The 24,473-nt window shown below is 45.9% G+C and overlaps 1 protein-coding gene across 2 annotated transcripts in view; it reads right to left on the bottom strand.

The window, feature by feature from the left end:
- The window catches only part of PEBP4 (phosphatidylethanolamine binding protein 4), a 95,525-nt gene that overhangs the window by 55,778 nt on the left and 15,274 nt on the right, over window positions 1–24,473 (bottom strand). The window contains exons 1-3 of one of the 2 annotated variants that reach the window (XM_073588903.1): window positions 13,498–13,557; window positions 11,355–11,475; window positions 954–1,077 (exon numbers count right to left, since the gene is read on the bottom strand). In XM_073588903.1, coding sequence (XP_073445004.1) covers window positions 954–1,077; window positions 11,355–11,470 — 240 coding nt within the window. In that variant the 5' untranslated portion in view covers window positions 11,471–11,475; window positions 13,498–13,557. Of the gene's footprint in view, window positions 1–953; window positions 1,078–11,354; window positions 11,476–13,497; window positions 13,558–24,473 lie in introns of those variants that run through there. The other variant, XM_073588902.1, reaches the window with a different exon arrangement.

Genomic DNA, 24,473 nt, shown 5'->3' with positions numbered 1-24,473 from the left:
CCCACGAATCTTTCTGTTCCAGGGTATGAAAAATACATCTAACAGGACAGGCAAAGAATTCGAGAACATTGGCAATATGGCTCCAGATCCTATTGTACGAAAGATCCCAACTGTTCCCAATAGTACAAGCCACCAAGGTCTCACGGAGACAAGCGTATGATCGGTCTGTGTGCACATGATCGATTTTCCATGCAGACCAAAAAAACAAAAACTACTTGATCTGGTTTAAGGACCAGCTTTTAGGTCTGGTTTAAGGACCAGCTTTAGGTCTGGTTTAAGGACCAGCTTTAGGTCTGGTTTAAGGACCAGCTTTAGGTCTGGTTTAAGAATCAGATTTTGGACTGGTTTAAGGACCAGCTTTAGGTCTGGTTTAAGGACCAGCTTTAGGTCTGGTTTAAGGACCAGCTTTAGGTCTGGTTTAAGGACCAGCTTTAGGTCTGGTTTAAGAATCAGATTTTGGACTGGTTTAAGGACCAGCTTTAGGTCTGGTTTAAGGACCAGCTTTAGGTCTGGTTTAAGGACCAGCTTTAGGTCTGGTTTAAGGACCAGCTTTAGGTCTGGTTTAAGAATCAGATTTTGGACTGGTTTAAGGACCAGCTTTAGGTCTGGTTTAAGGACCAGCTTTAGGTCTGGTTTAAGAATCAGATTTTGGACTGGTTTAAGTACCAGATTTGGAGGGGTTAAGGATCAGCTTTTGGTCTGGTTTAAGCATCAGATTTTGAGCCTGGATTAAGGACCAGATTTTGGTCTGGTTTACAGACCAGAATAATGTGTGCAATGTAAAGGCATCTCTGGCACCAGTTAGCAATGTAGAGGAGCATTCTACGGATGCCACTGGCCGTTTTTTTCCACACGGCTGTCTGAACCGGGCTTAAAATTCATTCTGCATGCTGTCTACCTTCAGAAACGGCTTAATTACACCATTCTGCATCCTGCTCTTTTATGTAACCTACCTCCTGGGCATTAGAGTATGTAATCACCGGGACATCACTCAGTGCTTGAGTGTAGTTTTCACAGGGTGGGACGTGTTTGCAGGACACATCACCTATGCCTTGATACACAACATGGAACCCAGCACTACGAGAAAGGAGAGAATAAAAAGTGTTAAAAAAAGGACGCAAAAGAATATTATGGAAAAAAAGAAAACATTATGCCTGTAGTGCCCTACAATAATTTGCACTGCATATCCCTTTTATTGGATAGGACCGGACAAGTTACCTTCTCTATCCACGTGCACCAACGGTCCTCGTACACCCCTGGCTACTGGGAACATCCTGAAATACTGGAGATGCTCTAACCCAGCCATCTGGCATCATATTTTGACTTCTGACATAGTTGCTCCCATCCGTACCCTTGCTCGTTTTCAGTTTTGGGCACTTTCGACTGTAGCTGATTGTTCATGTGCTGTGAAATATACCGCACCACTGACAGGAGCCATTGTCATCAGATGATCAATGTTATTCACAGCACCTGTGTGAAGTGGCCAGTCACTGTACACGGGATCACACAGCAGCTGGCGGCCACTATACACAATAGCGGGGGTGTGGAGCATGTACACCGTGACATTGTGCACATTCTCACCCCTCTCCGGTCAGCATCAGCTGTCTGATCCTGCGTGCAGCGAGCGTCTGTTATACACAGGAGAGAGGGTGACAACTCCGCACCTGCGCAGACTGACACTGTGTGCAGGCCCTCAGCCCCTCTAATGTATGTGCGGACCTGTGGGGTCAGATCAGACAACGATTCAAAGCGATAGCTGACAATCACCATGAAGGAAGGGGCAGAGTATTGAAATTAGGATGTGGGCAGGTGCACTGAGCACTTGGCCACACCAAGGGAGCACCGAAGCCTCCTCATTTACATATGTAATAAAACAGTTTTTCTCTAAAACACATTTACTAAAATCTACAGTTCCAGTATGATTATTATAGAGGCTATGTTCCCTAAATTGATATCAAAATGGTTCAATTAAAGTTTTTTTTGGGGGGAGTGGGAATATTGGACTTCTTTTAAATGGCTTCTCAGCTTTGGACATCCGTAACAAGAAGAGGATTATAAAATGACTCCCAACCAACCCACCCTAGGTCCCCACAGCAATCAGCTTTTATTAGTAGTTCCATTACTTTCAGCCTCTACGATATTTTATATACGAGAATAATTGTAGTGCAGAAGTTTGAACAAAAATCGTTTCTTTTCCTCACTTGCTCCAAAGAGAAATCAAGAGAAAGAAAAAAAATGGAGAGGATGACAGAACAACAATTGACAGAAAGAGAAATAAATGAAGAGAAATTGAGGGGGGAGAGAAATCAAGAACAGGGGAGAGAAATCAAGAACGGGAAAGATCGAGAAAATTGAGAGAGTTCGAAAGAGAGATCGAAGATGAGAGATTATGACGAACAAGAGATCAAGATAGAATAAGAAATCAAGAGATTGAGAATGAGAGGAGATAGTGATCAAGAGTGAGAAAGCTCAAGAATGTGTGCTACATGGCTGTGTTTTTGGTGGCCTGGCAACTTACGAGAAGTGATCACTGCCTTGTGTAAACAAGCAAAAGGATGCAAAAAGATACAAAGGCACCAGGATAGCGGTCAGGAACCTTGTTGAAGCAGAGTTGTAGGTGTTAACAGTACAATTCAGAACAGTATTAGCTGAAATCATTAAGTTACTTTTTAACTCATTTTTTTTCCATTTTAATGTTGCATATTGTGTCAAAGTCACTGGCAAAGTGCTGAGGGGAGATATGTTTCACTGAGACGAGACTATTAGCTTCAGTGATTTGAAACCCAGAAGTTTCCTCCAGCAGACTATGTGTTAAGAGGGGTTAATTGGCCATTTTAAGGGCTGTTTTTTTATACACTACCATAGAGGGGATGGGAGGTTGTCCACATTATCTCCACCCCAGGGTGTGATCTGGGGTTTAAATAGTCAGCCTTCTGAGGCATTCAGTGTTCAGTAGAGCTGGAGAGAGGAACTCCAGTGCTATGTGTCCTGACAAGGAAGCTGAACCTGTGTATGTTGATTTCCCTGAACGGGCGGATCCCCGCAACCACACATACTGTTCAGTATACTATGTTGTATACTATGTTTTTTTTTTTGTTTAGGCCTTGTTGATTTTTGCTAGCTCTGCACTGGCATAGGAACGCTGTCTCTTTAAACCTCTCATTGGTTTATTAAAAATGCTGCATGAGTCTTCCTCTGAGCTGATCTACCATAATATGCAATTTGAAAAAATACTGTGATAGGATTAATTACTCTAGTTTGCTACTTTCCTGTAGAAAACATATGGTGAACTGTGCTATAACAACTGCTTAGATGATATCTGTACACCATACTTGTTGTATGGATCTACCAACCACGAATTGACAGGGAAGCACCATACATGCGATCTGCCTTCTAGAAGCCACAGTAAGAGCAGGAGCAGAACCTGCACAACACTCTGACTATAGCATCATTACACTGTCAGCGGGAGCGCTGTGCAGACTCGTTCCTGCTCTCACTTTGCTATAAGAAGGCGCACTATTAGGACTCTCCATCGCCCCTCTCCATGTGCCTGTCAAAGGTGCAGCACCTGAAGGCTATGTGCACACGGTGCAGATTCTGCTGCGGATCCGCAGCAGATTTGGCCCTGCGGATCCGCAGCAGAACGCAGGTGATGTACAGTACCATTATAGCCTATGTAAAAAAAAAACGCTGTGCACATGCTGCGGATTTTTCCGCGCGGATTTCGTGCGGAATAAAAGAAGCAGCATGTCACTTCTTTTGTGCGGTTTTGCTGCAGTTTTCCACCTGCTCCATTCTACAAATCCGCAGGTGGAAAACGGCTGTAGAAAACCACGCAAAAACGGCAGTAAATCCGCACAAAAAATGCACTAAATCCGCAGGAAAAATGCATGTCATTTGACCTGCGGATTTAGTAAAATCCGCGGGAGGATCCGCACCGTGTGCACATAGCCGAAAAGCCCCCGATTGCTCTGATATCATTGTAATAGCAATGAATGTTGTGCAGATTTCACTCCTGCACTCTTATCACTGTGACTTTTAGGAGGCAAATAGTGCACCAGATATGTTGTAAGGATTTAAGTAGTTGGTACAGCACAGATTAGCATCTATTTTCTGCAGAAATAGCTTAGTTACTCACCGATAACGGTGTTTCTCGGAACCCATGACAGCACCACGGAGAGAGGGGGTCCGCCCATCAAGGACAGGAACCTACAGACAAAAGAGCGGCACCTCTCCTCTGCCCCCAGTTGGTTACAGAGCATCAGAGGGTCTCCCGGTTAGTTAACAACAAAAGTATATACATAACATTATAATTTGTATACTTATAGAGAAGCCTCGTGTCTAAGAACACACTCTACACACATTAAATCGTGCTCACCGCACACGTGAAAAAGGGGAGGAATTAAGCGGGTGCTGTCATGGGTTCCGAGAAACACCGTTATTGGTGAGTAACTAAGCTATTCTCTCTCACCCATGACAGCACCACGGAGAGAATTTCAGAGATTGGTAGCTTAGGGAGGGACCACCGCCTGAAGGACCCTTCTCCCGAAGGTCAGGTCAGACGCAGAGGCTAGATCTAGGCGATAGTGTTTGAAAAAGGTAGAAGGTGTTGACCAGGTGGCCGCCTTACAGATCTGCTCTATTGATACCTCTGATCTTTCTGCCCATGAGGTCGCCATTGCTCTCGTAGAGTGGGCTTTTAGACCCTCCGGGATGGTATTCCCACTGCATGAGTATGCCAGGGCAATCGCATCCCTTATCCATCTTGCCAGGGTACTTTTGGACGCCCCGAGCCCCTTCCGAGGTCCCTGGAAACACACAAAGAGAGATCCTTCCTTCCTACATCCCTTGGTGGCCTCTAGGTAGTGCACTAAGCACCTCTTCACATCTAATGTGTGAAATTTCTCCTCTCCTCTATTCGTAGGGTTTGGGCAGAAGGAAGGAAGGACTACCTCCTGTGATCTATGGAAGTGTGTTGCTACCTTAGGCAAATATGCAGGGTTAGGTTTCAATATAATTCTATCCTTCATAATTTTAATGAATGGGGGTATTGCCGATAAGGCTTGAATGTCACTCACTCTGCGAGCAGATGTTAGGGCCACTAGCAGTATCGTTTTTAATGATAGGGTCTTTAGTGGAGCTGACTGAATAGGCTCGAATGGGGGTCCTGTTAGGGCTGACAACACTAAGTTCAGATCCCATGATGGTACTTTCTGGGTAGTTATTGGTCTAGACCTAACTGCGGCCCTCATAAACCGTGATACCCAAGGGTCGCTCGCCACCTCCTGATTATAGAGGGCGCCTAGGGCCGCTACCTGTACCCTCAGTGTGTTAGTCGCTAGTCCCTGTTCTAACCCCCTTTGGAGGAATTCCAGGATTTTATCCATTTGTATTCCATCCTGAACCTTTGCCCCCGAACTGGATAGGAATTTCCTCCAGGTTCTACCGTAGGCTCTGGTTGTAATTGGTTTTCTACTTTTTTGCAACGTGGAAATTAGATTTTCTGAAAATCCTTTCCCCCTCAGCAGTGACCTTTCAAATTCCATGCTGTTAAATGGAGGTTCACTGCTTGGGGGTGTAGCACAGGACCCTGCGATAGAAGGTCGGGGAGATCTGGTAGAACCCAGGGGTCGTTTACTGACATTATTCTGAGCCATGAAAACCATGTTCTTTTTGGCCAGAAAGGGGCTATAAGTATTACCCGAGCCCCCTCTTCCCTGACTTTCCTTATCACCGCCGGGAGGAGAATGGTCGGTGGGAAGGCATACAGTAGTCCCCGTGTCCATGGGAGCATAAATGCGTCCAGGGTCCGAGGATTCCCTTTGGGATTTAGAGAACAGAATGCTTCCACCTTTTTGTTTTTGTGGTCTGCAAATAAGTCTATGTCTGGGGTTCCCCACATTTCCACAATCTTCTGAAAAACGGACTGATTTAGAGCCCACTCCCCTTGATGTAGTTGGGTACGGCTCAGAAAGTCTGCTGTCTGGTTCTCTACTCCCCGTATGTGTAGCGCCGATAGGGACAGTAAGTTTTCCCTCGGCTAACCTGAATATCTCGGAGGATGCCTCCATTAGCGTTCTGGACCTGGTTCCCCCCTGGTGGTTTATATAGGCCACTGTTACTCGGTTGTCCGAGAATATCCGGACATGATGGCCCTTTAATGCTGGCAAAAAGTGACTCAAGGCATAATTTACTGCTAGCAGTTCTTTTTGATTCGAGGAGGCTTTTAGTTCTTGACCTCTCCATCCTCCTTGAGCCACACTGATGCCCATGTGTGCTCCCCATCCCACAGGACTGGCGTCGGTGGAAATTACATGTGTGATCTTGGCCTCCCAGGGAATCCCTTTGGACAAGTTGTTTTTGTCCTCCCACCAGGCTAGGGAATGAATAGTTTTTGAATCTAGCGTAATATGATGTTCCAAGTGGTCTCCTAAAGCCCACTGGTTGGTCAGGACATCCCACTGCAGATCCCTCATGTGTATTTGTGCCCACTGGACCGCCGGCAAGCATGCAGAGAGGGACCCTAACAGAGACATTGCTCGTCTTAGTGTCATAGAAGGGTTTTGCCTCGCTTTTTGTACCATATGAATGATTCTGTCCCTTTTGTGATTTGGCAAGTAACACACTTGGATGTTTGAATCCAGTGTCAGGCCTAGGAACTCCTGGACTATCCTTGGTTCCAGCCTTGACTTTTTCAGGTTCAGAAGCCACCCGAGGTTTTTTAGAGTGCTCATCACTCTGTCCCTCTGTTCTGTGCATTTCTGGCCTGAGTTGCTCGCTATTAAAAAGTCGTCCAAATATGGCACTATCAGAACATCCTGTTCTCTTATGTGAGCCATCATCTCTGCCACCAATTTCGTAAAGACCCGTGGAGCCACTGAGATCCCAAATGGCAGGGCCCTGTATTGGAATTCTCTTATTTCTCCTGCTATCGAGACCGCTAGCCTGAGGTATTGCCTGGATTCTTTGTGAATGGGGACATGGTAGTAGGCATCGCTGAGGTCTAAGACCACCATAAAGCATTGCGGAAAGAGAATTTTGATGGTCGATTTGATCGACTCCATCTTGAATTTTTCGTTCTTGATATAGCAATTCAGTCTTTTTAAATTTATGATGGTGCGGAAGGTGCCGTCTGGTTTGGTTACTAGGAAGAGAGGCGAGTAGAACCCCCTGCCTCTCTCCTGTGGGGGAACCTCCTGTAGGACTTTTTTGTCCAACATACTCAGGACCTACTTTTCGAGGGCGTCTTGTTCGTTTTTCGACGACCTTATCGGGGTAATTATATATTTTTGCGGAGGGAGAGAATAAAAGCTTATCCTTAATCCTGATCTTATAAGATTTATCAGCCAGGGATTGTTGGATATTTTCTCCCAGGCTGGGAGGAAAAAACTTAGTCTCCCTCCCACCCTGGGCCCACAGTCACTTGGCGGGTTTTTTATCCCGGGACGAGTTACCGAAGATGAACCCCCTGTCCCTTCTTCTGTCTTCCCATTTTTGGTCTCTCGGGGGTCTCCTCTGAAAGAACTTTTTGTTCCGAAAGGACCGTTTAAAGCCCGTGGCACTCACTGGTCCTAGGTTTGGGAAGCCTTTCTTTTTGTCGCCTGCCTTTTCGAGGATGTCATCCAAAGTTTCCCCGAAGAGGAATTTTCCTTCACAGGGAATGGCGCATAACTTCATTTTTGTCTGGAGATCCCCAGGCCAACATTTTAACCACAAAGCTCTTCTAGCTGCATTCGACAAGGCTGCCGTTTTGGATGACAATCTTATCGAATCAGCCGAAGAGTCGGCCAGGAAGGCTGTCGCCCCTCTTATCATTGGCATGGATTCCAGGATTTTATCTCTGGGAACCCCTTCCCTTATCTGTCTCTCCAATTGGTCTATCCATACCATAAGAGCTCTGGGAGGTACAGGTTGCCGCTACCGCCGGCCTGATGTTTCCCCCTGCTGATTCCCAGGTGCCCTTAAGTAGGGTATCCGCTTTTTTATCTAATGGGTCTTTCAGGGTACCCATATCTTCAAAGGGGAGCGCAAACCTTCTTGAAGCTTTGGCTACCGCCACGTCTAGTTTGGGGGCTTTATCCCACGATGTGGATGCCTCCTCATCAAATGGGTACTTTCTTTTGATGGAAGGAACCGTAGAGTTTTTCCTATCCGGTTTTTCCCATTCTTTATCTATGAGGCCTTGGACGTTCTTATTTAACGGAAATACCCTCCGTTTCTTTTGACCCAGTCCTCCGAACATAATGTCCTGGACTGATCTATCAGTCCGGGGGTCTTCCACCCCCATAGTGGATCTTACCGCTTTTACTAAGGCATCCACTTCGTCCAGGGGGAAACAATGACGACCTTCCGTCTCCTCTTCGGAGGATGACGAGTCGGTATTTACAGTATGGGAGGTGACTTCCCCTGACGATAAGCTCTCTGATTGGGACTCTATTACCACGTCCCCCTTCCTTCCTTTCCTTTCCCGTTTTTTGGATGAAAGGGCACTCTGAATTTCTGCGCGGATTACCGCCCTTAGGTCTGCGGCATGATCCAGGGTTTCACCGCCGAGGACCTCCTGTATACAGGAGTCACATAATTTTTTCTCCCAGGGCGTTGGTAATGGCTTCCTACAGGTGGGGCATTCCCTGTTCTTGGTTTTTTCTCTCTTCTTTCCCTGATAAGGGAAATAAGTCTATTACAATGGGGAACATTCACGAAGATCCACTTACCCCCCATGCGCGGTTGCAGGTACCGGTTCTGGAAGTGAATCCAAATCCCTCACTGGGCGATCCATGGCAGGTGACTTGCTCCTTGCAGTTGATTGCTGCGTGGAGTGACTACTGGACCGGCTCTCCCGTCCGTCTTTATCCTTTTGGCGGTGCTGGTGATGCTGCCTATGTTGCTGCTGCTGCTGCTTAGGCTGCTGTAGCTCCTCATGCTGGTCGCTATCCATCACGCCTGAACGCTTCCAGCCCTGAGGCTGCTTCAGCGTTCCAAATTTGAATAGGCCGCCCTGGCGTCACCTGTTTTCCCGGCCTGCACCGCTGCCTCCCCGGGGAGTGCGCACTGCGCATGCGCCGACCGCGGGGACCCGGAAGTTCCTCCTTCTATTTCCGGGGCAGCGCCATCTTGGTACACCTCTGTACCCGGCGCTGCCCCTATACCGGCGTCCCCCAGCCCCTACTCCTCCCGGAGCGGCTGCCCGGTCCTCCCCGCCCGCTCACCCTGGACAGCCCTCAGCTGCAGCGGTGGCGGCTTCGGCAACCGACCCCGCCGCGACAGGGGCCTCCCCGCTGTCTGACCGCGGACGGGACGGTCCCGGATCTTCACCCCGGTAAGTGCTGCGCTCCTGCTGCCGTGGTTGACCCGTCAAGGACAGGAACCCAACTGGGGGGGCGGAGGAGAGGTGCCGCTCTTTTGTCTGTAGGTTCCTGTCCTTGATGGGCGAACTCCCTCTCTCCGTGGTGCTGTCATGGGTGAGGGAGAAAGCAGCAAAATAGCATACGTAAAATGCGTACTACCGCAATATTCAGGCAGTGCATAGCTGTCTGAGCCTGCATTAAAATATGGTATCAGGGGTGCTTCCCGGGTTACCACATCAACCTAGTGTGTATTAGCACAGAGGGAGCTGGCTGTAGGAAAAAGGAGAAAGGCCTGGCACAGGCAAGTAACATGAAGCTTACAGATAAGCATGGTGATGTCTCTGTGATGCCTAAAGATAAGCATGGCAATGTCTTTGTGATGCCTACAGTAAAGCATTGCAATGTCTTTGTGAGGCCTACAGTAAAGCACGACGGTGTCTTTGTGATGCCTACAGTAACGCATGGAGATGGCTCGGTTATGCTCCAGCGCAGCTTTGCTTCTTCTTGAACTTAAAACCTGCAACTTATAGAGGACATAATTAAATCTAGTACCAGCAAGTCCTGAAAAAAAAGTCTTGCCTTCTGTGAGGAAGCTGAAGCATGGGAATCATTGGACTTTCCAACAGGACAATGATTCCAAACATACCTCCTAGTTAATCAAGGATCAGTCTCAGAAGAAGTCTTGGAAAATTGTAGAGTGTGACTGAATTCAATAGAAAATCTTTGATGGGATTTGAAGAGGCCACTGCTCATGGGGAGTGGATAAAGAAACCTCAGGAACGCTGCAAGAAGCTGCTGTCTGGTTATGCATCAGGTCATAACAGCCAGAGGGACTCTACTAAGTACCAAAGATGCCGGTCATGAAGAAGTTGAATAATTCTGAGACTGCATTAGTCAGTAAATATGGTATTGTGTGCTGAATTTTGGAGAAATCATTTGTTATAAAAGCTGTGCTGATCTATTTAAAGCTGTCGTAACCACCCTACATGGCCACCATGTTTCGTCCCCAGCCTTTTTCTGTGCTTTTACTGCTATACATATTTGTATTAACAACTAGCTGAAAGGGTTGTTCTTAGTCACTTGTCCTCTTCCGGAGCTTTTCCACTGCCTCCTGATTTCCTGTTTTTTTTGCAAGTAACATTTTGTGTTCTGTATTTCCTAACAAATTACCTTTTGTGATATGTGGTGGGCTGTTCAGATAGTTGTTTTTTAAACTCAGGTAAAAACATGAAAGTGGTATGGGGGCCTAATTAACTTGATTTTCTTTCCTGAAATAATTGTAAACTAAATCAGTAAGTCTTTTCAATTGCTGAAAGGCTACGTGCACTCTTGTACTTTATTTTGAATGCATGTGTATGTGCCTCTTAAATATAAAATCCAACAATTTTCATGAAATATTTTCTCTTTTTGCAATTGTAGAATCTGTGCAACTCCATCGCACAACTGGTTGTTCTGCTGCTCCTGACACAGATCTGACTGCACACTGCAACTGGCTCTGACTGCGCTCCCTTTTCGCAGCGTAGCAACAGGAAGGCGCAAGAAGATGCACGAGGCAAAGTGGAGATGGGAAAAAGAATTCAACTCTTGATGGAGGTCAGATCACACAAGATGTAGATAGGGATGAAAAAAACATCTCAAGGTAATCTGCAAGGGGTGAAAAAAATAAGCTGCATATGTGTGTAATGAGAAAAAAAAACTAAAAAAACCAAGGCAGACTCTACAGAGGGAGGAAGAATAAAGTACACAATCAGTGTAGGTGATAACAGAGAACAGGAGGCTGTAGAAGGGTAAATCAGTCCTGGAATGAAGCTGTACAAATACATGAGCCCTTATGAAGATAGTATTTTCCTAGCCACACAGACCTCAATGTCCAGCACGTATTATACAGAGGGACTTGTCCCCATGAGAATACCCCGGAACTGGGAGCAAATTTCAAACTGTATTTCAAGGGGTCAGAAAAAGCACGATTATAGATTATATGTAACTAAAATTAAAAATAAAACTTACCTACAAAACTGAGCATCATCACCAGAAATAGGATGTAGATCGCATGTGGCATGGATCACTGTGAAAAGGCCCACTAATGATAAGTGGCACATATGAAGAAGCAACGCCTTCCACATTATTCCTTGGAGAAAGCACAGCAGTCACATTACAGACTAATAATACTAACATCTGCATTGTATTTTTCTAAAGAACCAGAGTGATTGGTTAATAAACTTTGCCTATTGATATAGACAGCAAATACCCATATAAGTATTAAAGGGGTTGTCCCCTACTCAGTTCCGTTCTAGCTGTGTCGGCACTGGCTCTCCCGGGGATTGCATGACATTATGTCATGAGAGCACTGCAGCCAATCAGAAGCCATTTTACTGTCACCTTCTCTGGATGTATCTGACATCCAGAGGACAGCCACAGCTGTCACTGCTTCCGGATGTTAGTTTAGTTTGAAGAGGTATACAGAACAGTAGATATGCACATGCTCTAACTACCTTGCTAGTGCCTGGTGACCTGGATGTCGTTGTGACGACATCGGGTCACCATAGCAACAATCAGGCCCCCTCGGAGCGCCGATCAGGGGCAGAGGGGGTTACCAATTGATATCGATCCCATCATTTAGGGGGTTAAAGCGCCAGGTGTCAGCATCAGTGCGGCGATCGTGCGTACACAGCTCCTGTGCACGCAAAGTTGTCAGGAAGTATCCATGTGTCAAATACCAGAAAGTATCAAAAACAAGGTACCTTTATTTAAAGCATGACACCACAAGAGACAAAGACTGCATCAATAACGCAGTTATTGAAAAAAGCATGGGATGGCCTGAAAAGTCTAATTGGATTTGTGCATTGAAATAAAAAAGCCATTTTTCAACCTGTGAGTGCCAGGACCTGGCTTCCTTTACTCTGTCTATCACACAGGGCCTTGAACTTGCCAACCTGCAAAATTCTACAGCCAGAGGCCACCACTGGTGAGGTTTCTGCAACCAAGACAGCGTGGTCTACCGTCAGGCTGGGGTCACATGTTTAGTGCTTGGTTCAAGTTTTTTTACACAGCATGTCTGTGAGCAAGTTATATTCTAATTTGATGCCTTGTTTTAAGCAAGATATGCCCCCCTCCCAAAAAAATGCAGTAGAAAAAGCTAATTCTTATCCAGTCTGCAGTTGCTTTACTATGCTGCAGATTTTACGTGAGAACCAAATAAACAAAGTGTGAACTCAGTCTAGGAGTCTTATGACTTACTTAAGAATGCTTCTCATTTGCTTTTCATTACTGTCCTGATAAGACAAGATTTTTCTCTTTTATTGTGACAAGGATAAATGATTTTTTTTCACTTTATATGTAATAATATTCTTTCTAATTATTGTAAAATATGATGTGATGTGGTAAATAAAAAGCTATAAAGCTCAATAAGTTTAGTAAGAAATAACATAATAAACAGAATTCAACAGGTTAAACATCAAATCTAGACATAAAACACACAAAAAAAGCAGAGTAAACCTACTTTGAAAAGCCAGCCAAGGATTATGTTATATTTCTTGTATTCTTAGTCCTAGAGGCTGGTTCCCCCACCTTCTTCCCACCCCGCTCCCGCTGACTGACAGGTCTCTCCCTTTGTACACACAGAGCGAGACCTGTCAATCAAAGGGATCAGATCAGGGTGGGAAGAAAACCGCCAGGGAATGATCTCACTAATAATTCAAGAAATGTAGGGGGCTATTCATATTTAAAGAAGAATATAATGCTGTTTACAGGGAATGCAAGGCAAGTGTTAGAAGAGCTAAAGCCAGTAATGAAGTAAGTCTTGCAAGGGAGACCAAAAGCAGTAAAATAGGATGTTGGGGGTATGTCAAAAGCAAAAGAAAAGTCAAACATGCTATAGAATTTCTACTGGATGAAAAGGGTGAAGTGGTCAAAAATGTTGTTAAGAAGGCCGAACTTTTAAATTCTTATTTTGCATCTGTGTTCTCTTAGAAAGCAATTGTAACATTAACTGATCTTCATGGTGCCATTGAAGGAATAAAAGAATACAAACTATCTATGAACATTGAGATGGCGAGAGAACACTTAGCTAATTTAAAATAATTTAGATCTCCTGGTCCAGATGAATTACATCCTAGGGTACGATAGCAGAAGAAATTGCAGAACCACTCACCATAATCTTTGAAAAATTCTGGAGAACAGGAGAAGTCCCAGAAGATTGGAGAAGGGAAAATGTGGTCCCTATCATCATAAAGGAAAGAAGATGGAGCCAGGAAACTACAGACCAGTGAGCCTTACGTCTATACCAGGAAGATCTTTGAACAAATTATTAAACAGTATGTATGTAAGTACTTGGATAAGAATACAGTAATTAACCAGAGCAAACATGTGTTTGTAGCAAACAAGTCATGCCAGACTAATCTAATCTCTTTCTATCATGGAATCACTGACTGGGTGGATCAGGGAAATGTGGTAGATATATCTTGACTTCAGCAAAGCATTTGATAAAGTATCTCATACTATCCTTATTGAAAAAATGACCAAGTATGGGATTGACAAGGTTACAGTTAGGTGGACTTATGGTGGTAATAAATGGTTGCACATTCAATTGGAAGAGTGTTTCAAGTGGGGTACCACAAGGCTCTGTCCTGGACCCAGTGTTGTTCAACATTGTTATAAATGATCTAGATAAGGGAACTGAAGATAAACTAATCAAATCTGAAGATGATGCAAAGCTAGGAGGGATGGCAGCGACTAATAGAATGGTATTTAACAGGGAGAAATGCAAGATTCTACATCTAGGCAAGAAAAACAAAAATTACATCTACAGAATGAGAAGACTAGAATTAAGCAACAGCAGGTGTGAAAAAGATTTGGGTGTACCAAGGGTATGTTAACGCTGCGGGTTGGACGCTATGTACATCTACAGCGTCCAACCCACAGCGTCCAGATATTACAGCATAGTGGATGGGATTTCAACAATCCCATCTCCACAATGCATGCACAGACACCTCCAGCTTCCGTGCGGAGACGCACATGCGTCGCGTCTTTCAAGATCGCTGCATGTCTGTTTATGCTAGCAGAGACGCTCCGTCTCTGCTGCGCAAATTACCCATTCACTATGATTACATGTGGTAAAACCGCATTATCTTTCTAGTCACATGCGTACTAAGTTTGGGAACGCAGCTTACTACGCATGTGTACCAATTTAAATAATGGTGTACTCGTTTCAGCCGGAATTTTGCGTACACTGCAGTTCTTGCGATGAGCTGATTGCAAGAACTGCCTTGCACGTGACTGCCGGGGACGGGGTTATCTCCGGTCACTAGCCAAGTTCTTACGATCACTGCCGTGTGTGACGAGCGTCAGCTTACACTGAGTCATTTTTCTTTAGAGAGAGTGGACCCTCTGGGCCGTGGCACCCACCCACGTAGGGCGAGCTGACCTTGAGAGAAACCACCCCCTATACAGGAAGTGTCAGGGGCAAGACCAAGGGGATGAGCCACCACGACAGCTGAAACCAGACGGCCGGCTCACGGAAACAAGACAAGGTGAAACAAGACGTACGTTCAAGATAACTTCATTATGGAACACTTCAGGGTAACAACAGGTGCAAAACGTAAACACACAGGGAACACATAACAAGGTGCGTGCAGGGCACGCCAAGGTCCAAAGCATGGTACGTGCAAGATGGTAGGCAGAGGCACAGTGACGTCGGACTCTGGACAGCAAGCAAGGATCAACCGGGACATCAGGTTCTGTAGCTCTGATGGCGATCGGCAGGGTCCGGGCATCCGGTAAGCAAACCAAGGTTCCATGCAAGGAGACAAGACAAGTTAGAGACATGATGCGTGTTAAGGAACACGCCAGGGTCAGGTTCAATGCAGCGTCCTGCGCATGCAGAGAGGCATGCCAGGGTCAGGTACAAGGACGGAGGCCTGCGCGTGCAGAGGACACGCCAGGGACAGGTACAGGGACGGAGGCCTGCGCGTGTAGAGGGACACGCCAGGGACAGGTACAGGGACGGAGGCCTGCGTGTGTAGAGGGACACGCCAGGGACAGGTACAGGGAAGGAGGCCTGCACGTGCAGAGGACACGCCAGGGACAGGTACAGGGACGGAGGCCTGCGCGTGTAGAGGGACACGCCAGGGATAGGTACAGGGACGGAGGCCTGCGTGTGTAGAGGGACACGTGTTGTGAGTTCATTCTCTGGTTCACCAGTTGTGAGTTCTCCTTCCAGACTCCCTCTGATGGTAACAGGAGGTAGAGAGGCTGATTTGATCGGTGAAGATCTGCCACCTGAGAATGAGGATGACGATTGGATCTCAGGAGTCTCAGATTGGATTTAAGACAGCCGACGCCCTATTCAGTTGCTGGTGATTCCTTCTGGCTTGTCAGCTCTTGGTTTTCAGCTCTGTTACAGTCATCTAAAGCTAAGTTTTTCTGCTAATGTTCACACTTGATTTTGTTGGCCTATTCAGTTTTTTGGTGTGGTCAGCCAGCCCCTGTTGGGGGCTGTGCTGAATTTCCACTCTTATTTATCAGTATTTTGCCAATTGGCTTTGTCCCTTACTAGATCGGTCTCTTTTTGCTCTGTCTCAGAATATTTCAGAGTGCTGATAGAGTGGGAGAAGTCTAGTGACTTCAGGGTTAATTTTGCTATCAGAAGTGTTGGACATGATTTTTGTAGGGTTCGTTGCAGACAGTGTCTTTCCTTTCCTGTCTAGTTAGTTTGGGCCCCATCATTTGCTCAGCCTAGTTTCCTGCCTGTGTTTGTGCCTTCATCTTGTTTCACCGTCAATACATGTGTGGGGGCTCTCTATTCCTTTGGGGTCTGCTCTGGGGCAGTTAGTTTTCCCTTTTCTTGCTTTAGGCTTATTTAGTGCTCCGGCCATGACAAGGCGTCTAGGAACATCGTAGGCACGCTCCACGGCTACTGCTAGTTGTGTGGTAAGATCAGGGATCTGCAATCTGCATAGTTACCAACCTCTCTGGTTTTCTGTGACTTAGCTTGTTTTGCTTTTTTCTCCTCGGTGACCCATTCATAACAGACACGCCAGGGACAGGTACAGGGAAGGAGGCCTGCGTGTGTAGAGGGACACGCCAGGGACAGGTACAGGGACGGAGGCCTGCGTGTGTAGAGGGACACGCCAGGGATAGGTACAGGGACGGAGGCCTGCGCAGGCAGAGGATACGCCAGGGACAGGTACAGGGACGGAGGCCTGTGCGTGTAGAGGGCACACCAGGGGCAGGTACAGGGATGGAGGCCTGCGCGTGTAGAGGGACACGCCAGCGAAAAAGATAGGACCTGTGCGTGCAAGAGGGCACGACAGGTTACATGGCAAAACCTGCGCGTACTATTATAGAAGCACGGGGAGGTATGCCAAGGGGCAGGCGAGGACCTGCGCGTGCTTTGGAGAGCACGTAGGGGACAGTGCAAACACAGCGTGAGGTGCAATGAAGCACAGAGAGCACGGCTGGGGCACTGACAAGCTGATCGGGCTACGGCACTGACAGATGGGCAAGACTCCAGCGAACCCGGCTGAGGCATGGCAGGCGACACAGCTGTCACTGACCGACGAGCACGGCTGAGGCACAAGCAGGCGGGCACAGCTAGGGTGGGCACGGCTGAGGCACAAACAGGAGGCTAGGAAGGCCAGGCGCATGCAAAGGGCACTCGAAGCAATAAAGCAAGGCAAGACAAGAAACAAGGCAGAGCTTAAGCAGAGTACGGAACCAGGAACAGAAGCATAGGCAGAAACACAGAACGGAATCAGAGCAAGGAAGGACTACAAGCAGGGCTGTGGAGTCGGAGTTAGTTTTGGTTGGAGTCGGAGTCGGTAGAAATGTACCGACTCCGACTCCAGCTTTAAAAAAAATGTATTAATATTTCATAATTGAACTTTCATATGAATTTTATAAATGTTACTCAAATATATATGTTCTATCAAACTATGAACAACAGTGATAAGGAGTTCTGCTGGAGATAGAGACATTTCTTACTTCTTGTGTGTCACTGTTCTCCACTGCCCTTATCTAATCTTATACTTGGTTAACCTCATGCTGCCCCAACCCCCCTACTTACAATGTATGAAACTGAAAGTGAAAATGTGTTGCAAATTCTTAGTAGTAAAGCTCCTCCTCTAGACTAGATCATACTAGGTGTGCGTCTTCCAAGCATCTCACAGCTGCCTGCTACTCAGAAGAGGAATACTGTAAGTAGTATTATCCTTTCAACAAACTTTGCATCAGTTAACTGTGAGTACATGAGGAATAATAACAGTATTACTGACCACTATATCAGTTGTACGACCTGGCAATAATTTTGTACAATTGTTTTTAGGAAAAACAATTGTCATTTGGATTGTGAATGCAGAATTAAAAACCTGAGAATGTCAAAGAAGCATCACATTAAATCAGCTGTATTTGAACATTTCACCATCACTCAAGATAGACATCATTATGTCTGTCAGTGTATGACAAATGATCCAGACGAAAACAAATGCTGTGAAGCCAAGATGAGTGCATATTCAGGCAAAGATAAAAATGCTCCTACCAGAGCTTCTAATCTAAAGAGACATTTACAGCGCTTTCATCCAGAAGTACTGAAAGCAGTGGATGAGAAAGACTGCATCCAAACCAATGAACCAGTGCCCAGCTCTTCCAGCCAAACAAAGGAGCAGAGAACTTTGCAGCCATCAGTTGCAAGATATTTTGTCAGTGACAAAGTTACTGTGACAATGACAGTAGATACATTTAAAAAACAGATCATAGAGCTTGTTGTAAAGGATAGTGTGCCTATTTCATTATTTTCACGATCAGCTTTTATGTGTCTGAATGGGGAAATGGCCCGCAAGCTTGGTGTTTCTCTGGAGAGAGTATTAGAAAATTAGTAATCGAAGAAGCTTTTAAACAAAAGGAAGAACTTAAAAAAACTCTCAAGGGACGCTTTCTGTTTCTTAAAATGGATGCCTGCACACGTCACAGAGTGAACTATTTTGCCATCAATGTCCGATTTGTTTGTGACAAAAATGAAATAGTTACCAAGACATTGGCAGTAAAAGACACCAAAGCTCATCACACCAGTGAGTTTCTCCAGGTCTTGGTGGAAAAGGTTCTGCAAGACTATGAACTTAAAAAAGAGCAAGTTCTTTCTGTCGTAACTGACAATGCTTCAAATATGATAAGTACTATTAAGCTAATGAATGAGAGTAATGATGGTGACCAGCAGCTAGAAGAACATTCTGGGTCCACAGACACAGAAATGTTTGAAATAGAGGAACACAGTATTGTAACTGAGGAGCAAACTGAAGTTGCTTCAGATGAACAGCAACATGATAGTTTAGATGATCTTGTTGAAACTGTGTCAATATGTTCTTTCATTCATCACATGCGCTGTGTTGTGCATACGCTACAGCTGGCTATAAGAGACAGTCTGCAAGAAGGACATGCTGCTGCACTGATTGGCAAGGTGAGAAAATTGGCTACTGTTGCCAGAACCCCTAAAGTTGACTCAATTTTGAAGAGACGTGCTGGAAAAGGGGCAATTATTGATCAAGCCACACGATGGGGCAGTACTTACTTAATGATTCAGCGCTTGGTTGAACTGAAAACCTTTCTTGTAGACATGGCTAACCCTCAACTGACGCTAAATGAAAGTCAGTGGAATCAGGTGACTGAGCTGGAAAAATTGCTAGAGCACCCATTTACAGTGACTAAAAAATTACAAGCAGAGGACTTAACTCCAGGTATTTTCTTAAAGGAGTGGAAGAACCTGATGTTTCGCCTGTCCCAAAGAGGAGGGTTAATTGCAAGTGGCATTGCTACATCAATGAAACGGAGAGAGGAGCTACTATTACAAAATAACATTCTTTTGGCAGCTGTTTATGTAGACCCAATGCATCGGATTCTTCTAGATGATCAACAGCTAAGTAAAGGAAAAGAAGCTCTGTTTGAAATAGCAGTAAGGATGAAAGGGTTGCAGAACAGTCAGGAGGAACAAGAAGATTTTGGTCGTTCTGCCACATCTTCACCCTCATCATCAACTGATGAAGAATTTAATTTCGAAAAATATTTGGATCACAAGGAACATGCAAAGCGTTCCCGCATAGAAGAAGAGTCATCCCTATCAAGGAACACAGCCAGTACATTTCAGCAGAATTTTTCATGTGCACTAAAAGAAATTGAGAAATTTGACCGTTCATGAAAAATAACAGTGCAACAAGCGATTCCTCTGTATCCTGACATTGTCAGAGATGTTGCCCGAGTGGTTACTGCTTTGCCACCAACACAAGTTAGTGTAGAGAGGTTGTTCTCTGCTATCAAAATAATTAGATCAGATTTGAGGGCATCCATGAAGGAGGATCTGACAGAGGCAATACTTTTTCTGAGGGCAAATTTATAGATTTCTTCTTATTAACTGCATAAAAGTGTTTATTGCATATTTACTTACAGTTTAGAAAAGTTTATAAAAGTTATTTGCTATATTCTAATTGTATTCTAATAAATGTAGTTTTTGCTCTAAGTGGTCTGATTACTTATATGATGGTGAGAAACTGAATAAGCACGATGTTTAATATTTTACAACAGTAAATTTGTTGTTATGAATTGGCCATTTATGAAGGAGTCGGAGTCGGAGCCTGAGTCGGAGCCTGATAAAATCCAGGAGTCGGAGTCGGAGTCGCAACTGTGGCTTACCGACTCCACAGCCCTGACTACAAGGCAAAGCAGGGCAGAGACAAAACATGGCACGACGGACAAACACAAGACAAGGCACGAGACTAAGGCAAAGTACAAGCACAGAGCGTGTGCAGAGACGCACAACAGGGCAAAGTGCAGGGGCACAGAATACGGAGAGCGACCCAGCAGACCAAGCAGCCATGCAGGGAAGCAACACAATATTCAGCCCCTGACCATAGGGAGAGGCGGTCTGATATAGGGCATTAGCACCTCCACTTCCGGGTCAGGACCAGGGGAGAACTTCCAGTTCAGAACCTCCAGGATCACAGAGAGCAGTCACATGATCAGGGATTCCAGATATGCAGAGATGATTGCAGAACCAGACAGTGCTGGAACCTAGGAAAGGTCACATGATCAGGGGTTCCAGACATGCAGAGATGATTGCAGAACCAGCCAGTGCTGGGACCTAGGAAGGACACATGATCAGGGGTTCTTGGAAGAAAGGCAGGCATCTTGCAGCCCAGCAGTCATGAGGTGAGTGTGCACACTGCTCTAGGGAACATGCAGGATAGCAGACATGAGATGCGCGTGCACACCGCTCCAGGGGTCATGAGGCGAAACAGACATGGCGGACATGACAGACATGGCGAGCATGACACCGTGCATGTGACCGTCAGGGACCGAGCTTTCTCCGGTGATAATCTTCAAGCTCCGCTGTGTTCTGGATGTCAGACTGAATGGTGGCATAATGCCACTGTTCAGCCATAGGCATCCAGATGTAGCAGAGCTGGACTCGTCGTGGGACAGTATGTATATCTTCTCGGCGGACAGGTAAAGATATTGTTGCTTTTTTATTTTTATTCTCTTCCAGGAGAAGAGGGTGATGGATGAATAGGCCATGCAGTAAGTATGGTTTATTTAAGATTAAAGGACTCTGTCATTATTTCAAATAAAAGACTTTATTCTGGCTGTGTCTTTATTTACCATGTAACTATAGGATTAGTAATGGATAGGTGTCTTATAGACGCCTCTCCATTACTAATCCGTGGGCTTGATGTCACCTGACAATACAAAGGTGACATCAAACCCACAAATATTACCCCACTTGCCACCACTACAGCGCAAGTGGGAAGAGCCGGGTAAAGTGCTACATTTGGCGCATCTTTGGATGTGCCAATTGTGCCGTGGCTGCGGGCTGCTATTTTTAGACTGGTGAGGGCCAAAATCCATGGGCCTCGCTAGTCTGAGAATACCAGGTCGCAGCTGTCTGCTTTTTCCTTGGCTGGTTAACAAAAATAGGGGGACTCCACGCTATTTTTTTTTTAGGGGATCCCACTATTTTTGCTAACTATCCAAAATAAGCAGACTACTGTGGCCAGGTATTATCAGGCTGGTAAGGTTCATGGATATTGGATCCTTACCAGCCTGAAATACCAGTCCCGGTAGTCTGCTTTACTCTGGCTGGTTAACAAATATAGGGGGACCCCATGCCATTTTTTTTTAAAAATTATTATTTATTAAAACTGGAGGGGACCTCTGTGTTTTCCTCCACTTCCTGTGTCATGTACTTCTGCCTCTGTCACAAGATTCACCATTATTTAAATTAGTACACATGCGTAGTAAGCTGCGTTCCCACATTCAATACGCATGTGACTACTGTAGGAAGATAATGTGGTTTTACCGCATCTAATGAAAGTCTATAGGTAATTTACGCTACATAAATAGACATGCTGTGGTCTGGAAAGATGAGCCGCATGTCAGTCTCTGTGGGTGAGCTGAAGGCATCGGTGCATACATAGTGGTCATGGGATTTCTTGAAATCCCTTCCACTATGCTGTAACAGCTGGACCCTGCAGGTTGAACGATGCGGATGTACGCAGCATCCAACCTGCAGCGTTTACTGACCATGTGCACATACAGTGGGGAAAAAAAGTATTTAGTCAGCCACCAATTGTGCAAGTTCTCCCACTTAAAAAGAGGAGAGAGGCCTGTAATTGACATCATAGGTAGACCACAACTATATAATGACCGGAGGTCCGAATAAGATCCAGTGGGTCACAAACCGAGACTGAGGCAGAAATCCCAAGAGTCTTTACTCAAACAGCAGATAAAGTAGAACTTAGTGTCTTGGTCCAGTCCGGAGTTTTTCTGTTGTCTTCACTCCGGACTGGTCATGCGGGGGGTTAATCTCAGCCTCGTTCTGGAGCTAGCTGGGCTATTTCAGTCTCTCACAGCCTGCTGACCAGTGTTAGTGATAGCTCAAGCTTCCAGATTAGAGCCTCTGACCCTTGTACCTTGGTGATCCTCCTGCCTTTGACTGATATTCACGTGTATGACCCGGACTGATCTCTGACCCCGTCTCTTGGTATTCGTCTCTGCTGTTACATTCCCTTTCTGGCATCTGACCCCCTGGCTTGTACCCCGACCACGTATTTCGTCTCACGTTTTGGACCTCGTGCTCATGTTCTGGCTTTCTGACTCTCGGCTTGGTATTTACACTACGTGTATTGCTGCTCCTTCTGGTACGTCTGCTCCTGCTAGTTTCTGACTCGGTTCGTCTGACTATTCTCTCTCGTTACCTGTGGCACCTGTGCTGTTGCTCAGGGTTGCTGCTCTTAGTGTGTAACCTCTCTTCCCTCACCAGCTCCCCCTGGTGGAGGTTTCACTACATTATCACTAACCTATACATTTAAATGGGATTTTGCACTTTTTTTTCCCTTTGGTCATGGATCTGCTGCATAACTTGGCAGATCAAGTGTCCAGTTTGACGCAGATGGCGCAGGACTTTTCTGTGAATCATCAGTCCCTTGTCATGTCTCATACCCACTTACAGAAAGAACTGACTGAGACTATTAAGACCATGCAGGGAAACACTTCATATTGTTTGTCCACCAGGTGACTCTGTAGATGTTATTTTGCACTCTCCTGAACCCTCAGTTAAACTTCCTGAGACATTTTCTGGCGAAAAGGATAAATTTCACATATTCAAGGAGAGTTGTAAATTATGGTTTTCTCTTAGACCCCAATCGTCTGGGGATGAGACTCAGCGGGTGGGGATTGTTACCTCCTTACTTAGGGAGGGTTCCCAATCCTGGGCTTTCTCGTTGCCCCCTACTGCCCCTGAACGGATGTCGGTAGATAGGTTCTTTGAGGCCCTAGGACTTATCTATGATGAACCAAACCGTGTTAGGGTGGCAGAGGAGACTATTATGGGTCTGGGGCAAGGGAAGCATTCAGCCGAATGGTACAGCTCCGAATTCCGTCGATGGTCCACTGAGGTGTCCTGGGACGACTCCGCACTGAGATGTCTGTTCAGGAAGGGACTGTCGGATTGCTCGAAGGACGCTCTGGCTCTCCATTCACCTCCCAGCTCATTGGAGGAGGCTATGACTCAGGCTATCCGTATGGATCGTAGACGGCGGGAGAGAGGTGTTACTCAGCGAGGGTTTCCGATTTTCCCTGCTAACCCTGATGTTTTGCTTCCATCTGAACATATGGAGGTGGGAGCCACCAACCCCCAGGAGGAGAGGAAACGGCGACGTGATGGAAAGTTGTGTTTTTACTGCGGAGATCCCGGACATTGGAAAAAAGACTGCCCCTCCTGTCCTCTGACTAACAAGCGGCTGAGTCTGGGTGATAATCGTGGAGGTCACCCAGACTCTCAGGTACCTTTTTCTTCATTTTCAAAGATACTGCTAAAGGTGGAACTGGGTGTTGAGAACGGCTTTTTCCATACGTCGGCTTTTGTAGACTGTGGGTCATCCCTGAACCTGATTGACTCTAAGTTGGGGGCTCGCTGTAGATTAGGGACAGTTAGGTTGGGGACTCCCTTAAAAATTGTGGCTATTGACTCTACACCTCTCACTAAGGATGGTCTCCATTTCACTTCTAAAGAATTCACCCTCAGGGTGGGGGCCCTACACCAGGAGCGCATGTCATGCTTTGTTTTGGATAACCTCCCTGCTGGCCTGGTGTTAGGGTTTCCCTGGTTGCAACGGCATAACCTGGTTATTGACTGGGGGTCCCGGGATATTGTTAAATGGGGACCTGGTTGTTCTGAAAATTGTCTTGCTACTGTGTGTATGTCATCCGTCAGTCTGGAGGGTATTCCGGAGTACCTGAAGGATTTTGAGGATGTGTTCTCTGAAAAGGAGGCTGAGGTTCTACCACCACACCGCCCATTCGATTGTGCCGTGGATCTTGTTCCCGGTGCCAAATTGCCCAAAGCCCGGCTGTACAATCTCTCCGGCCCTGAGCTGTCTGCTATGAAGGAGTATATCTCTGAGAACCTCCGTAAAGGGCATAGACGGGCATCTGTCTCTCCTGTGGCAGCGGGGTTCTTTTTTGTAAAAAAAAAAGATGGTGGTTTACGCCCATGCCTCGATTTTCGAGAACTGAACAAAATAACCATAAGAAACACTTATCCTCTCCCACTGATACCTGATTTGTACAATCAATTGAAAATTTGGT

The sequence above is a fragment of the Dendrobates tinctorius genome, unplaced genomic scaffold (assembly GCF_039654945.1).
Source record: "Dendrobates tinctorius isolate UK_male_01 unplaced genomic scaffold, ASM3965494v1 ptg000104l, whole genome shotgun sequence".
NCBI classification, from domain to species: Eukaryota; Metazoa; Chordata; class Amphibia; order Anura; family Dendrobatidae; genus Dendrobates; species Dendrobates tinctorius.
This window is presented reverse-complemented; position numbering and strand designations above follow the sequence as displayed.